Source organism: Pagrus pagrus (assembly GCF_965226575.1).
Source record: "Pagrus pagrus genome assembly, chromosome: 2".
Classification (NCBI taxonomy): Eukaryota; Metazoa; Chordata; class Actinopteri; order Spariformes; family Sparidae; genus Pagrus; species Pagrus pagrus.
The window spans coordinates 13,977,341-13,994,253 of record NC_140186.1 but is presented as its reverse complement, the minus strand read 5'-3'; the positions used below and the strand labels follow the sequence as shown (position 1 = coordinate 13,994,253).

The following is a 16,913-nucleotide window of genomic DNA, read 5'->3' as shown; positions in this document are numbered from 1 at the left end:
GGTGCATCTTTTCTGAGAAGTAACCAGAGGTTAGTGTTGGATCAGAGCAGGGCTTCGTCTCTGTGCTGTTCAGATGTTGTCTCTGACTGTTTTCACTCCGCTGATTGTGATTCGTTGATTAAACTGAGGTGGAGCAGTCAGGCCACAGTTGGAGAGGAAAAGTCATATTGCTGTTTCCTCTCTTAAAATAAACCTCAGAGCAACAAAGATTAGAGGGTTACACATGAACAAACAGACACTTTTCTTTCAACACAACACAGATTATTTGCAATTTAGATACCCGGCTTCGATAAGAGGATCTGTTTGCGGCTGTGTTATCAGGGATTGATTGCAAACCTATGATCTGACCTTTGGCCAGAAGCCTCAGTGTTTCTGCTTTCTAGTCTCAGTGGAGAACAACAGCAGAGTCGTTCAAACTGATTAAATCAGCCTTTCACACACTCTCCAGTTTAATGCCAAAATGCTTTGATTACCACTACTAAATAATTTGTTTTTGTAACAGGACACATGTAATAAGTTGTAAAATTTGTAAATTTGCTAATGTGCATCCCAAACTGTTAACTAAATATCTTTTTTCCAGCAATAAAATGTGTTTTTAGTTAAAAGTTAATAAAAGTGACGTTCCTGCAGTGTACCACAGGTCATGACATACTTCCTGTCACTTTATCTGTAGGAGATGATCTTTGAGCGATAATGAGACCACTAAAGAAGCACAGCTCCAGGCTTACCCTGCACATATGAGAGCTTTCTAACTACTGGAGACGTCTATCTTCGGGACAGTGAAGGAATCATCAGATAAGGACAGCTGAGATGATGTCTGTGTGCTGGAGGAGGATTTCAGATTCTCCAACAGAAACTCCAAACTAGTGACCAGCTGAGAGGATGAGACCAGTTAGCACACGCAGACAAACACTTACACTGTTTCAGTGTGTCTGTGCCTCAATCTGAATATTTTGTGTTCAGTGATGGCTAGTGAATTTACTCAAGTAGTGACATAGAATAGAGACATTATCATTTTTGCCTTGTAAAATAAAGGCATCTTAATTTTGCAGTTTCTACAGTGTGCCTTGGACTGTTTTTGAATATCTTGCATTTCACAATTTTTTTAATCAAGATTATATTTCACCCATGCAATGAGCCTTTCAGAAGATGGGATGATAACCAAAACATTAGTTGTACTTTACAGAGTGGCATCTTTGTTTTTTATTGAATAAGACTGACTGTTTATCTCATTACAAAAGTGATTTGTTTACATTTATTTGAGGATCTTACTGTATAATAATAATAATGATAATAATAATAATAATAATAATAATAATAATAATAATAATAATAATAAACTTGAGAAACAACTTGAGAACAAAAAGTCTGATCTTAAAAAAAGTGAAGGTGGGTTTATTCACTGTCAAAATCCACAACAATGTAATAATAGAGTTTCGATTTAATCTAAATGAAGACGAGAGTGTGAATGTTAAGTAGCCTCTTGCTGCATATTAATTAAGATTACCCTTGAAGGTCTGCCGACACATCCACACACTCACAACCACTGTATGTAGATTATAAGAACACCTTTACCTATTTCTAATATTTAAATTTTACAGACTGCAACTTTTGTAATTAGCTGTAACACAGTAATTCATAGGTTAAAGGATAAATTCACTCAAAAATGAACTAATTATCTTCTTAGCTCCAAGCCAATGTCAGGGGAAGTTTCGTAGTCCACAAAATGCAGCTTTCTCCAATGAACTGAAGTAGATGGGGATTTGTTTTAAAATGATAAAAAACAACTAAAAGAAAACATTAAATGGCTCCATACAAGTCGCCTGGAGTCCCAATCTTAGTCTCCGGAAGCCCAGAGATCCCAGATTGATTTGAAAAGATGTTATTTACACTCTCGGACCTAGATTTTGCCTAATTTTATGTTTTTGCAGTTGCTTTAAAACAAGTCCCCATCTGATTCAGTTGTTGAGGAGAACGCTGTTTAGCTGTGAAGCTCCAGATTTGTTTTGTGGACTAAGAAACTTCACCTGCATGGGGGTGAGAAGACTGAATTTTCATTTTTTGGGTGAATTTATCCTTTAACGGTGTTTGGACTGCAATAATTGGAGAACTCAGCAGTGGAGTTTGTCAAAAAGCTGGCATCCAATTATGATTTGCTTTACTCTGTGAACTGGTTCCTCTTGTGTAAACACATCACATATTCAGTACTACACACACAGACTGAGACTTCTTGTGTCTCCTGAGATGCTGTAATCTGAGCTCCTGGGCTGGTTTCTCTCAGGGACTGCCCTTTTCCTCCAACCAAGACACACCGACAAAGCTCAGCCTGTTCATCCCGAGAAGAAACGAGGTGAGAGGTGTTGAACATGAGGACGTCTCTCTGCCACGTCTCGGTAAATATACATTTATAAAAATATACCTTTAGAATAATCTTTATGATTATGTTCTGTCAAAAATAACTTTATTGTTTGTTGACAAGTCAGGGCACGCAGCGACAGTGAGTCTCCCTTCTCCCTTGATCAACTGAATCAATCAGATAATCCCATCTCACTGATCAATCGGTCACATGGCCACGCGCAGACTCACCTCCTGCCCCGCTGTATTTAAACCTGAGTGCGTCCATCAGCAGCAGAAGTTCCTGTCAAATCTGTGCTGCTCAGGTTAATGATTGTTTGGTTATCTTGTACTTAGTACTTGAGCGTGGAGTTTGGAGTCTGCCCTCCCCTCCGATAGAACATAATAGGAGAAGCTTGGACTCCCTTTGCCTTTCTTTTTGGCCCTTTAGTGCCTCTTCAGCCGCTGACTCCTTTTTTTCTGTGTCAGTTTTTGACTCTTCTGGCTGCAGAGAGAGGACACACAATGTTAACCCTGGTTGTGTTCTTGATTTGCACAGCCTCCTGTGTCTCAGCTTCTGCCAAAGGTGAGTTGATGAGTTGTTGTGACTTTTGTTATGTCTCATGTGCAGGTATAGCTTGTGGTAGTGGGGTGATTGGGGCTCTACGGGCAGATTTGTCTTATGAAAGTTGAATGAATTTATTTGGGAGGAGAGGAAATGTGTTGCCGAGGCTTTATTTGTTGCTCAAAATGAAGCTTTGCTGCGCTGTGGAAGCTTCTCATCGGGGGAAAAGTTGGGGAATTGTTGATGATCAAACACTGTGGTTTTCAATCTGGGGTCCAAGGACCAACAAGGGTCCTTGAGTGGGTTGTAGGGCGTCCCAAGCAAAAGGTTGAACAGAATATTTTACATTTTATCACATTTTTTTTTAAATTGGAACAACAAGATGAGAAATATGGTTGGTCGTTTTTAGTCATTGATTTACTTTATTAATCTTTTATTCATCTATTTATTGAGAGGTGATTCCTTAAGACACAATCCTGTCATATTTGGGTTCTGTGGTCTAAATTTAATTGCGTAACAGAGACTTTACAAGTCCTCGAATGAATGAATCTTGTCAGGAATCAATGGCCAGTGTCACTCTCCTATTCGCTGTCAGTGGAGTAGCTTCAGATAACGCTGCCTGACGACATCACTGATTGATAAGAGTAAAGTCAAAAAAGACAAAACACAACATTTATCGTTTCTGTTGGTGTTTTGCTTGTGATGTTTCCTCAGAATCTCGGCTAGTCAGTCAGTTGTTGACCCAGAATGCGTATTTGTTGAATTCGGCTCTTCGCTCCTCTGTGACCAACCTCTGATGAAATCAAATACTGACACGTCAGGCTGTCTTTCCTCGTGGCCCTCATGTCATCCTGTCTAACAGAAAAGCTTCTCATTAATAGAGCAGAGGAGGGATTTTTATCTTCTCTCATATTGAACACGCCTCGTTCAATGGCTGCTGGATGAATCACCTTAACGCTATCTCCATAAAGGAAACAAAAAATGAAAGAGGAGAAGGAGTTTTGTTCAGTGGAAGTTGTTTTTTAATGACACTTTTATGACTTTAATTTTACAAAGTGCACTGAAAAATAAAATAAAACCAGACACGGCAGATAAAATGAGAATGAAGGACATGAACACGGAAGAAATGAAAACAATTAAAAGGAATAAGATCATAATAATAATATGAAAAACAGTATAAATGAGGACAACATGTATAAAGATGCCTCAGACTCAAGTGTCTCTGTCCATTTGTTACAAACACATTATATTTATAACACTATTATAATGAATCCAAGACCTTCTTGTCATAAATCACAGTGTGAAGGATGTTTGAAGTATTTTGTTAACAAAGGTTTAATGCCTCAGGGTTTATTCATCGTGTTCAGTATGTTTTATTATTAAAAAGTTACATTATCACTGATAGCAAGGCCTTTAAAAGTGTGGTTTGCCTTGAGAGGGTTCCTATGTAGTGTGGCTGTGTGCTAGCAAGAAGCTCTGACGACAACTTTTTCCACAATACATGTTTGCTTGTTGTTTGTCTCAAAAGACACACAGTATGGCCTTAAAACAATATCCTGATATTTTCAGGCTATTTCGCAGAACACACAAGTTGCAGGTTTTAACTATAACGATAACGATATTTATAAGAAAATAAATACTTTTTTTAGTCTATGACGATAACGATATTTATAAGAAAATAAATACTTTTTTTAGTCTATGACTCTGAATGAAAATCCTTGGCAGTAATGTAAAGCACCCTTCTTCACTCGTTTGCTCACCAGCTGTGTTTCCTGTGTTTCTTCAGGTGGTGCTGCTGGACCCCGGCTGAACAACAACCAGCTGTACAAATTCAGCTACACCACCGAGGTGCTGGTGGACAAGGCCCGGGGGTCAAAAGAGGGCAGCGCCGGCTACAAGATCTCCAGCGATGTGGACGTCAACCTAGTCTGGAGAGACCCCAGCAGCAAGGATGACCAACTGATTCAACTGGCGGTACGTCGGTCCAATCATAGTATAAAGTACATTTACAAAAAGATAGTAAGATTAATCCATATGATATATCTGACTACACACACTTTTGCTCAGATTGGTAGTAAAGCCTGCATGCCTCCTCTTCTTAAGAGTAGATGTTAGTGTGTTTTTGCTGACACGAATTAATCTCTTGTCAACAGATCTCAAACGTGAGGATCGACCCTGCGTCCCATCGATCAGAGAAGAAGAACATCCTCCATGGATCCACAGTTGAAAGTGTGTTGGGCAAGGCCAGACTGGCAGCTCTGACGAAACCCTTCATGGTGCACCTGAAAAATGGAAAGGTAAGAGTATTAGTACTTAACTCAGCTTAACTGCTACTTTAGGCACTTATCATGGACTCCTCTGTACTTAGATCCTTGGTATTAAACAATATGCAATCTAAAGAAAAATGTCCTCATCAGTAGCGCTGCAGGGTTATCCGATTAGCTGTTTTGCTCATGGATTTATTGTTTCAGTCATTTTTCATGCAAAAATGTCAAATATTTTCTGGTGCCAGCCTCTTAATGTGAGGAATTTCCTGCTTTTCTTTGTCATTGATAATAGTAAATGAAAAGTCTTTAAATACAGTTTATAGACTAAATGATTAATCGATTAATTTTTAAAAGAATTGGCTTTGTTGCAGTGAAACTCAGTTGCTTAAGACTGTTTTCTCTGTACAACCTCAGTCTCAGGAATTTAGACCTTATTTGACACACTGTCTAGATAAAAACAACTTTAATCATTATTATTTGTGTTAAAAATGAACATATTTTATATTCACTTCATGTCATGAATAACAGTGGCAATTCCTTAATCGTAAACATGCGAGATATTCTTATAAGTAATGATATGAAGTCAGTAGTTTGCTTCCAGCACTGTTGTTGGACTTGGTGAGCTTGCCTCCATTGTGCTGGAGTGATGATGCTGGCAGGGGAATTACCAGCCAGCCAGATGTGTGTGTGTAGGTGTGTGTGCAAAGGTCAGCACGTTCAGAGGGTCAGTAAATTAATGGTGGATAAGGTTCATACTATCTTCATAGTAAGATGAGTTATTGCATCATTATCACATCATTATCACTGTATGCTATCTAACAATGTGCGTAGATTGTTAGATATCTCATTGAAAGACTCCAGTGAGACTATGAGCAAGGGTAAACTATCTCTTCCCACAATATTTCACGTTTTTGATGTCCGTTGGTCCACATAGAGTAAAGGCCTCGGTATCACATTATAAAGGGTTTATAAGCTTTGACTTTGGGTTTCAGTAATGGTTCCTGAATCATTTACTAATGCTACATAGGTCATTAACAGGACAAACATTTGACAAAAACTCCTTTGACTAATTGTCTTTTATGAACATTTAACATTGGAAAGATGAAGATTTGAACATTTATAATCGTGTTAATATTAAATAAAAAAGTGAAAGTGGGCCCGAGCCACACGACCTCCTCACCACCGTGGTGACCCCAGAGAGAACGGGCCACACAAGTTAATTAGCAGCAAAAAAGAAAAGATCAGAATGAAGAGGCATCAGATTTGACAGAAGTACAGATATAAGGAGATAGTAAAACAGAGGAGAGCAACGAACGATCGGAGCCCAGGGTATGACGACATGTTTGTTGTTCACACAGGTTTCACATAATGCCGGGACTATTGTGTAAAGATGCTTCAACGCCATTCTTAATGTCAGAAAAGTATCTGAAGTGAAGAAAAAGCTGCTCTCTGGATGAACAGTGGTTCACTGTGGAGTAAATGTTGAAAGACAGTGTGAAACCGGATAGCTTATTTATACCGATGGCTGGCTGCGGCAGGAAAAACTACACATAAGAGGAGTGGACAGTCTATTTATGGTGGTCCTGGCTGATGTTGTGACTGAGCGCCACGAATAAATAACATACTGTATAGGAGACAGTGTCGGATGATGTAATCGGCTGCTTTCTCCACTCATGAACAGGATGCACAGTCCTCCATCGAGCCTCGTTGGAAAACTCTGTGGTGTGATATGATATTTCCCAAGATGAGCTAAGCTTATTTGACTGATTGTTTTAATTTGACAGCAGTAAACATAAGACTGACTCATCTTTCATGGTGGCCATTGCTGTGCACTGACGTGTATTCAGGATATAATTAGAGGAAATAAACTGCATGCCAGGTTGAGGTGTTCTTTTTAAACATTTAAAGTGCTAACACCAAAGTATTCTGGCTCTGTTCTTGATGTGCACTTCAAAGAATATATTTTATTTCTGCGTGTAATGTAAATAGTCTCTGATGTCATCACCATGCACGCATGGAAAACTGACACCATGAAACTCTTTGAGCTGCATACAGTACAATCATGTGGGTCCATCAGCTGCTTTATCTGCCTTGGCATCCATTGTTCACAAGCATTGTTTAACAAGTTGCTTTCTTTTTCCGTATCTGCTGTAGGCAAAAGCATTTTACTCCTACTGGGCCGAACCTGCAACCATCAAGAACATTAAAAGAGGGCTGGCCAGCTTGCTGCAAGTACAGCTCAAGACTGGGAAGGTTGTAGAGGTAAATGGCGTGAAAACAACTCCCATTACATGTATTCATGTTTGTAGTATTTCGTTATATGCTGCTAATGTGACAAACTTGATGTGTGGGAACAGAATGACGTGTCTGGAAGGTGCACAGTCGAGTACAAAGCAGCCCAAGGTCAAGTGACGAGAACCAAGATCCTGGAGACGTGTAAGACTGCAGAGAGCGGATTCACCACACACAGTCAGGTATGTCGGCATCCAGACCAGCTCACCGTGCTGAAATATGAACGTTACTAAATCACTGATTTCACTGATCAATCATGCTTCGATGTGTCCTCCTTCAGGTCTTGGGCGTGAGCAAGAAGTCCAGTTCTGTTACAGTGTTCACGCTTGAAGATGGTTTCATCCGCTCCGCCGTGGCTGAAGAGACGCACTCACTGGCCGTCAACTCCCGTAGATCCGCTGCAGCTAAAGTCGTGTCCAGGTACAGTAAATGCCTTAGCAAGGAATGAATGCAATTTGCCATTTCTTTTACAGGCGTGCTCTAAATTCAAAATTTTCTTCTTAGGCAAACCCTCACATTGCTCGGGACAGAGGCCGGACCACTAGAGGCTGCTGGGAAAGACGTGACTGGGGTTGTCAAGTCAATCGATGCCAAATTTGCTGCCGTTGGTATTGTGGCGGAGAAGGTCAAATCCAAGTGCAAGGGATGTCCATCAGTGAGTACCTGTTCACTTTTATTACATTTTTTGCCATGACATTATGTACAGACATTCATGGTCTCCAGAGGATAAATCCTGATGACTTTGGTGATCCCCTGACTTTAATTCTGGCACCATGAGGTTGAATTTTGTTGTTTTAAGTGAAATGTCTTGACTCAACTATCAGATGGATGATAATGGTGTCTATTCTGGGCTGAGACCCATCCTCCATCCAAGTTTCATGGAAATCTATTCAGTAGTTTTTGTGTAATCCTGCTGACGGACACACTAATCAACCAGCCAACAAACCTACAGTATATGGGTGAAAACGCATCTCTCCTCAGTGCTGTTAAAAATCACATAAATGCAGTGTTTGATTCTCATTATTTCCTGGTGGAGGAAATCTGCTTGATATATTTAAAATTGACTAACTTGTATCCATGAGCTTGTACAAGTTCTTATTTCTATGGAGCAGGTTAGGAAAACATGTGCAATCCAACATTTCTCATACAGGTTCATAAAGATCCCTACGCTTATTGAATCAGTACAGCTCCCATTTCTGAGTAAGAAGGTCTGGGTTGAGTCATTATTACAAAACTGATCCAAATAACACTGTATTAGTAAACAGATACGGTATATTTTTGTACAGTAATTACTAACTGAAGACGATCTGTCTCCTAATCCCCTCTCCCCTGTGTTTCCCTCGTAGCTTTTCGAACATTGGCAAACTCAACAGAAGCAGCTGGAGCCAGCGAGCCTGTCCAAAGCCACGGCTCCTCGCAGCTTCCTGGCCCTCATCCAGAGCATTAGGAAGGCGTCCAAGGACGAGATCCTCAAAGTGCTGAAGAGTGCCAGCAAGACATCTCTGTAAACAGGCTCCTCCTTCTTCCCTACATCTTAATTTACCTACTGGCTCCATCACTCTGCTGGTTCTTTGAATTACTCTTAACTTTTAAGGTCGTGACTGTCAGGATCAAATCCCTCACCCTCGTGGTATTATTTTCTTTCTGCTGGGTTCAGACCTCAGGTGGTGGATGCTGTGACCTCCTCCCAGACCGAAGCATCTCTGGACGCCATGCTTGAATTCCTTAACTTCACAGATGCCAAAGGTTTGGTTCTGCAGGAGAGGTTTCTCTATGCATGTGGCTTCGCTTCACATCCCAATGAGAGGATGCTCCAGGCTCTGCTGGTAAGATTATAACAGAACCGGCAACTTTTCTGCCTTAATAAAGGAAAGAGTAAGACCTGCCATCAGCTAGTACGTATCAGTAATTTATGTGAGGAAAAGGTGCTTCCCCTGCAACAACTGTAATTGCAGTCCATTAGTATAAAATGTAATTCCCCAAAATAACCAAGATGTGAAGTAAATGCTGCCTTTTTCTTGAACTTTGTTTGACTTTGTTTGGGCTGAACTAACACAATTCATATCAGTGGTCTCTTCATAAATTACTTTATATGAAAAATATTGCTTTCTGCCCACAGAATACTTTCTATTTTAAATAATATGCCTAATTGTCGAAATGTTTTGTGTGGATTATAATGAGAAGTGTTTCCTTTTCAGGATATTTCAAAGGGAAAGTTCGGCAGCACTGACATTAAGGAGTCTGTGGTGATCATAATGGGAGCCCTGGTCCATAAGCTGTGTCAGAAAGGAGGTTGTGACTTACCGGTAAGTATCAAAGAAGACAATTAATGTAAAGTTACACAAACATGTGGTGGCTGTTTTAATGCGAAACATGTCAAAATGTCAGAAAACATACAATACTCTGGAAATTGAGCTGAATTTGAGCTGACTGATGACCTTCTGCTGTATATTTGCCTCCCAGGCGGTGGTGCAGGCTAAGAAGCTGATTTTAGCCGGTCCTGACAGCACACAGGTGGAGTCCGAGGTCCAGATGTACCTTCTGGCTCTGAAGAACTCGATGCTTGACGAGGCAATTCCCATCTTCACCAAATACGCAGAGTCAGAGGTGGGAGCTTACAGCACCATCGCCCTCACAGCTCTGCAGAGATACGATGTCAAGCTCATGACCGATGAGGTAAGCCGTAATGTACATAACACTTCATTTGAACTGATGCTCTGTGGAGCTGATTAACAGAATCTGAAACCAAATATTTATGTCATTTGTAGGTTAAGCAGACAGTGAACAGGGTTTATCACCAGAATCGACGGATCTATGAGAAAAACGTGAGAGCTGCCGCCGCTGACGTCATCCTCAGTAGCAACCCGTCGTACATAGAGGTCAAAAATCTGCTGCTGTCTATTGGAAACCTGCCCCATGAGATGAACAAGTACATGCTGTCCAAGATCCAGGACATCGTCCGCTTCCAGCTGCCTGCCAGGTTTGTCATGGACCAACAGAAATGACTTTTCCTTCTAAACTTCTTAGTCAAACACTCACAACAAGGAGTATTTTGTGTAACATTAATATTCATATCCAGCCATTTACTGAACAATATTTGTTTTTCATTTTCAGCAAAGTTATACAACAAGCTATGAAGGACATGAATTCCCACAACTATGACCGTTTCTCAAAAGTTGGGTCATCGTCTGCGTACTCAGGATTCATGGCACGTGAGTAAACAAGCCTCATGCCTGAAGTAATCTGCACAATAGCTTGTTGAATCAAAGACACTGCACATTTAAGTCACGTGCATGTTAATGTTATGTGTTGACTGAGTACTGTAAAATCCTCATTCCTGCAGAATCTGCCGATGTGACCTCCACATACAGTTTGGACATCCTGTATTCAGGCTCTGGGATCTTGAGGAGAAGCAACATGAACATTTACGGTGCTAGTAAAGGAGCGATGCTACATGGACTACAGGTAAGGAAACCACACGATGAAGTGAATTATTGTAATATATATAAAACAATCTTTGCAAGACTGTTGCAGGAAGAGGAATTTAGATGTTTTTATGTTTAACTTTCTTTTTTTATTTAACATAAAGTACTTTGAATCACCCTTTGTCTGAAATGTGCTATACAAATAAACTTGCCTCACCTTTCATTATGAATCATGTTGTTTGAAATGTAAGAACAAATAATCATAAAACTGCAATATTTTTCTAATTCCTTCTTATCTTCCAGGTTGCGATTGAAGCCCAGGGTCTGGAGTCACTGATTGCTGCCACACCTGATGAGGGAGAGGGAGACCTGGAGTCGTTTGCTGGGATGTCAGCTTTGCTCTTTGACGTCCAGCTGCGGCCCGTCACCTTCTTCAAGGGTTACAGTGACCTCATGTCCAAAATGTTCTCCATGACCGGGGAGCCCATGAATGTGGTGAAGGGACTGATCCTGCTGACTGACCATTCTGAGGTAATTAATTACTACCGTTTTCAACGTCAGTGCCACATTGACACCACACCTTAAAGCAACATTATGTAGAAATGGGCTTTCTGTGCGATTTGGCACCCCCCCACAGCTTCTGAGTGCAACACCACTGTTGTAAATACAAATCCCAGGTCTGTAACAATTTGTCAGACGTAATGTGGGCGCTGACTACAAACAAAACTCATTACATCATAACAATGTTATGTGTTTGAATAAGTGATGAGGGCAGAGTGGCTGAGAAAGAGACACCATTCATCCTATTACAAGTCACCGTACCATCAAAATGATTTTGAAGCTGTTATTTTAATTGATTTATTCTTAAATTACAGGCTGACAAAATTTGCATGCGTACAAGAATGATTAAATCATTGATCATTTGTGAAAACAGCTTGAAAGACTGTACATAAACTACAGCTGCAAACCAGAAGAAGTGTGATGTGCTGCTACTTTATATTGCCACAAAAGGACTTGTTTACTTGGTCAGATGCATACAGTCTGTGAACACAGCCACAGATAGCGAGTGACTCAAGTTTATAACGTCAGTCGTTAAGCCTAGTGAGTGTGAAAACGGTCTAAATGTGAACAGCTGACACGAGGATTTAGCATTTATTATGCCTTATACAGTTGCTACTTTGAAAGTGCTTTGACAGTTTATGAAACGTGTGCTTCATGACAAAAGAAGTGTTAATCGTGAGACACGACCAAGTCTTTAAATGTGTTTTTTTTTCTTCTCTCCTGCTCCTCTCCGGTCCTCAAGGTGATCACACTGCAGTCTGGTCTGAAAGCTAACGCAGAGTTCCAGGGAGGGTTAGCCATCGACATCTCTGGAGGCATGGAGATCAGTCTGTGGTACAGGGAGTCCAAGACCAGCGTCAACAACAGGTACAGCCCAGAGACAATACACTAAAACAGCTGCTGCAGGTGTTTTTGTCCTGTAGCTAATTTGGGGCATCAGCAGAGCATTTACATAAGTGTCATGTATATGGGTCACAGCCTCACGTACAACCAAGGAGTGATACATTATCTCACTGTTTGTGAAGTACTGTATGTACTGTATGATGTAATACACTTGCAGGGCAAAGGCTGTTGCGAAAGGCAGATAATTCTTAGAAAACAACCTTTGTGACAGAAAGGAAAGTCGTTCCAGACGTCCGAGCAGTGTCAACGCACTGCAAATAGATTTCTGTTGATGTTAGATTCATGTGAACTTTAGATGGTCTATAAGTGTTGTCTGATTCATTTGTTCCACCGCTGCGCTGGACACGCTCCAGCATTGTGCCTCACGCATGTCTCATTTTCAGGTTTGTGTGGCCATGATGTCAGGTCTGTCTGGTTCGCTATTTTAAAACATTACAGTCGAAGCGCAACAGTAGCTGCTGAAAATGGAGCACATCATCATGCTCGTATTAGTTAGCTTGCGGCATCTGGTGATGAAACAGGATTTAAAGTCCAATGCCACAGATTTGTAACATTCAGGTACAGTGGGATTATCGTGTGCAAAACAGGGCTGCATATGAACCTCAGTACTTTTTAAAGTGGAAATAGACATCTTATCTGCTATAACTTATCATTCGGAAATAATTTCAATATGCTACTCAGCCTGAAGGTCGCGTTACGGCACGAAATAAGTGCGTCTGCCATTATGCAACCAAAACAGGAAGAAGCATTGTTTTCCCTGGTCGCTATCCCCAGGTAACAATGAAACTCTACATTGAAAAAGAAAAAAAACCCCACTGATGGCAAAGAAGGAAAACATTGAGAGAGAAACCGAGTTAGAACAAGAGTTAACTGACGGGCATTCACTCAAATGGACAGCACCGGTGTTGTGTCAAAGTCTGTTCCCCTGTTGGTATGTCTTTCCCCTCACCATTGGGACTTGAGATGGTTCAAAACCAGCACTCTTTCTACTAGATCAGTAAGTTACAAAACCATTTATTAATACAACCAGGTGTTTACGCCTTTTCATAGCGAGGAGATCGGGGTTTCAAGGTGATTCTTCTGGTTGTTTTTTGCTTTGATCAGCTGCTAGGCTGCCAGCAGTAGCCATGTTGCTTACGCAGGGGAACGCTAGGAGGGGGGAAGTTGAAAAGTTGTCTATTTCTGTAGACAAGTAGTACCAACCTCATTCTGTCCATGACAGTAAAGTCAAGACACAAAAGTTCACACTGAATTAAGCAGGATTCTTCATCCTGTTCGCTTGCTTTTCTAATTTGAGAAGTCTTACTATTTTGCAAAATATATTTTTACTTAAAGGCTGAAATAGATAACTTTTCAACTTCCCCCCTCCTAGCATTTCCCTGTGATATTACTGTTAGCAACATGGCTACCGCTAGCAGCCTGGCTAGTGTCCAAAGACAAAAAACAGCTGTAAGAATCCCTATTTGACCCAGAAATCCCGATCTCAGTGGTAGGAAACGTTGGTGGTAAGCAAAACAACTTTGTTTAAAGTAAGACCAGAACTCTAGACTCTGAGACTCTAGCCTGTCCTAGGGCCATTAAAACACTTAGTGACACATTTAATCTACAGCTCTCTATGTACATTTCCACTATGACTTACAAAATATGGAAAAGAACAAGGGCGGAGAGAGACATACTACCTCTTTTGCATAGCATCATGGGGAACAAAAATATGTTTTTTATATCTGTTTTGGGATTTTCTTCCTTCCTTTTTTTCGTGACTGTTGAGGGTCACATCTTGAATTCAGTCTTCAGGATGATTTGACCCATGTGTGGAGGGGAATGGCAGAGGCAGGTGAATGGATCAGCATAGTTGTACATCGTCCACTCTGATAATAGACTGGCAGGCTATCTATAGAAGCAGAACAAACCACACTGGCATCTTTGCCAAGGCATGTCTCCGCGGGCAAAGTTACAGAGGTTGGATGTTCAACTAGTTGGCACACACTATGATTTGAAACATAAGGGGAAGTTGTTACATGGTAGTTAAACTGTACTTGTTGGTGTGTGAGCTTAACTGTGCGTTTGAGCCCCTGATACAAAAAGCATGATGCAAATACACAAAAAAGGTCATTTCACATAGTGGTTATGACGAGGCTAAAGAGCATAATCGTTTCCTTACTGGCTGGAAACCGTCCGTTATAATCGTATATTTAACAAGATTTATTTTATCTTTTGGTAAGTGGGTGTGGTGTACGATACTGACCTGTTAGATATCACAATATATTAAAGTATAGACTCCTACAAGAATAATAATTTTCCTTTTTCTTACCCCTTCACCCCACAAATGTGAATTTACAAACAAATGTTTATAATATATGGAACACGTCTTAAAAGTGAAAAAATCACAAAAAGTCATGTGTCTTTGGGACATTTCATATGTAATAAGTTCACATGACTTACACGTGATTTTCACATGTGAAATGTAAGACATTATATGTATAATCAATATAAGTATTAATATAAGTTTAACAAGTAATATTGTATTAGTAACTCCATTTCACAGGTGTTATATTGACATGAAATTAAACTCAAATTGTTTTGGGGCCATTTACCATGTAAAATTAATGGTATTTTCAAATTAAATGATGAAATGTAATATTTCAACTGTAAACTATGACATGTGATGTAAGACATCACATGTAAAAACAACATTCACATGGAATATCACATGTTTAACTCCATTTCACATGTGATGAACTGAAAGAAAGTAAAATAACACTTATTATGGACGTATGAAATTAAATGATGTAGTATTGCACATGTGAAATGTAAGATGTCACATGTAATAACAATACATTTCACACATAATAATAATAATAATAATAATAATAATAACAATAGTAATAATAATAATAATGGCATTTTCATATGAACTTTATCTAAATATAATATTTCACATGGGAAAACATATATTATTATATACTCTTCTATGTAATTTGGGCACATTTTCAACTTTCACTTACTTACGGTTTTCAGGGGAGCATTGGTGGTCACTGGAAACATTACAGTGGACATGGACTTCATGAGAGCGGGTGTGGAGGTCAGCTTTGAAACAGAGGCATCACTGGACTTCATCACCACTGTCCAGTTTTCCGAATATCCCTTCCTGGTGTGCATGCAGATGGACAAAGCTACCTTTCCCTTCAGGTATTGTGAGATTCTTTCACTATTTGGGGTTTTATTGTTAAATCAGCGTATACCAAACCTAATTCCTTGATTTCTTCGCTTTCAGTGAGCACCTGAGCAAGTATGAAAGCTTGTCATCGGGGAAGAGCGTTGTGTCGCACAAGAGCAAGAAGCAGCTCGTCCCTGGCTCTGAATTCCCTCTTCACCAGGAGAACTCAAACATGTGCAAGAAGGTTTTTGACTCCAGCTGGTAGAGGAGACATCATAAACCATCCAGGAACGAGTCGTCATCCTTATTGTCACACAAAGAGGGTTTATTGCATTCAGGGACAGCTATCACACCTCAGCCTCACGTCAGTGAAAGACTGTAGAGAGAAAAGTGGTGTATATTTTTTTCTGTTTTTTTTTTTTTTAACAACACATGCAGTGTTTACATGCCTGTGAGTATTTAAGTCATTTTAATTTGACATTTTGTTTTGAAATCAGGAATTCTTGAATTGTCTTTTTATGGATTTCCTTGAAGATTTATTTATGATGGGCACGCGCAGGATGTATGTTTTATTTGATAGGTGATACTCTGCTGAAAAATACCACTGCAATTTTCCCAACACAGTTATAGTAAAGATGTACATGTAAATATCACACTGGAGACAGTGGACTAACTTCCCCCTTTAATAGAAACGCTCCTCTCTGTCAACATTCCTGTTTTTTAATTAAATGTGTTTACTAAGGAGCAGCAGTTTATTGTTTTATGTCACTGTTCCCACACTTGAAATAACTTATTAAGCAAAGTAATATGAATTAATTCCATTTTTAAGTAATTATTTTTGGTGATGTTTAATATTCCTTACAGAAACTACGAGTGTTCATTGTGTTTACCTTGTTTTTGCAAGATTTAAGTTGGAAATTGAATCATCAAAAATGAATCCATCAATACTTGAATATATTTTTTGTACGTGGGTGTAATTGTTCTGTTTGTCTGAAAACATTTTGGTAGTTTGAAGTTTTTTGAGCTACTTTGAACTTGTGTTTCCATGTTAAGGGAGCAGATTGTTAGATCTGTAATTGGCTGACAATAAATGTGCACTGGAAACACTTTTGACTCGGTTTATGGATTCAAATTCAACAAAAAATTGTATACACACATTTTTACTATATACACAACAGAACTGGATTGACCCGCTGGGGGTAGAATTACACTGTGGGGCTCCTTTTGCCTTTTAAGGGGCACTCCACTAATTTTACATGTCACTTAATGTCTGAGAAAGACAACACCTTACTTAGCTTAAAAACTACAAATTTACATTTCAGATGGATCATAACATACTTTGATGAATTCAAAAGTCAGATGATCTCAGCCTCTGCTGGTTTGATACTGACCATTCTTTATTCTGCATA

The 16,913-nt window shown here is 39.7% G+C and overlaps 1 protein-coding gene across 1 annotated transcript; it reads left to right on the top strand.

Annotated features, from left to right (window-relative positions):
- The first annotated feature begins 2,660 nt into the window (after positions 1-2,660).
- mttp (microsomal triglyceride transfer protein) lies at positions 2,661-16,610 on the top strand. The gene is made up of 18 exons (XM_084373543.1): positions 2,661-2,920; positions 4,686-4,873; positions 5,053-5,196; positions 7,321-7,428; positions 7,524-7,640; positions 7,739-7,878; positions 7,963-8,113; positions 8,805-8,962; positions 9,116-9,284; positions 9,657-9,764; positions 9,922-10,134; positions 10,227-10,438; positions 10,573-10,670; positions 10,802-10,923; positions 11,187-11,414; positions 12,187-12,311; positions 15,366-15,536; positions 15,622-16,610. The coding sequence occupies exons 1-18, from the start codon at positions 2,860-2,862 to the stop codon at positions 15,767-15,769; spliced, it is 2,661 nt and encodes an 886-aa protein (XP_084229669.1). The 5' UTR covers positions 2,661-2,859; the 3' UTR covers positions 15,770-16,610.
- Positions 16,611-16,913: the final 303 nt, after the last annotated feature.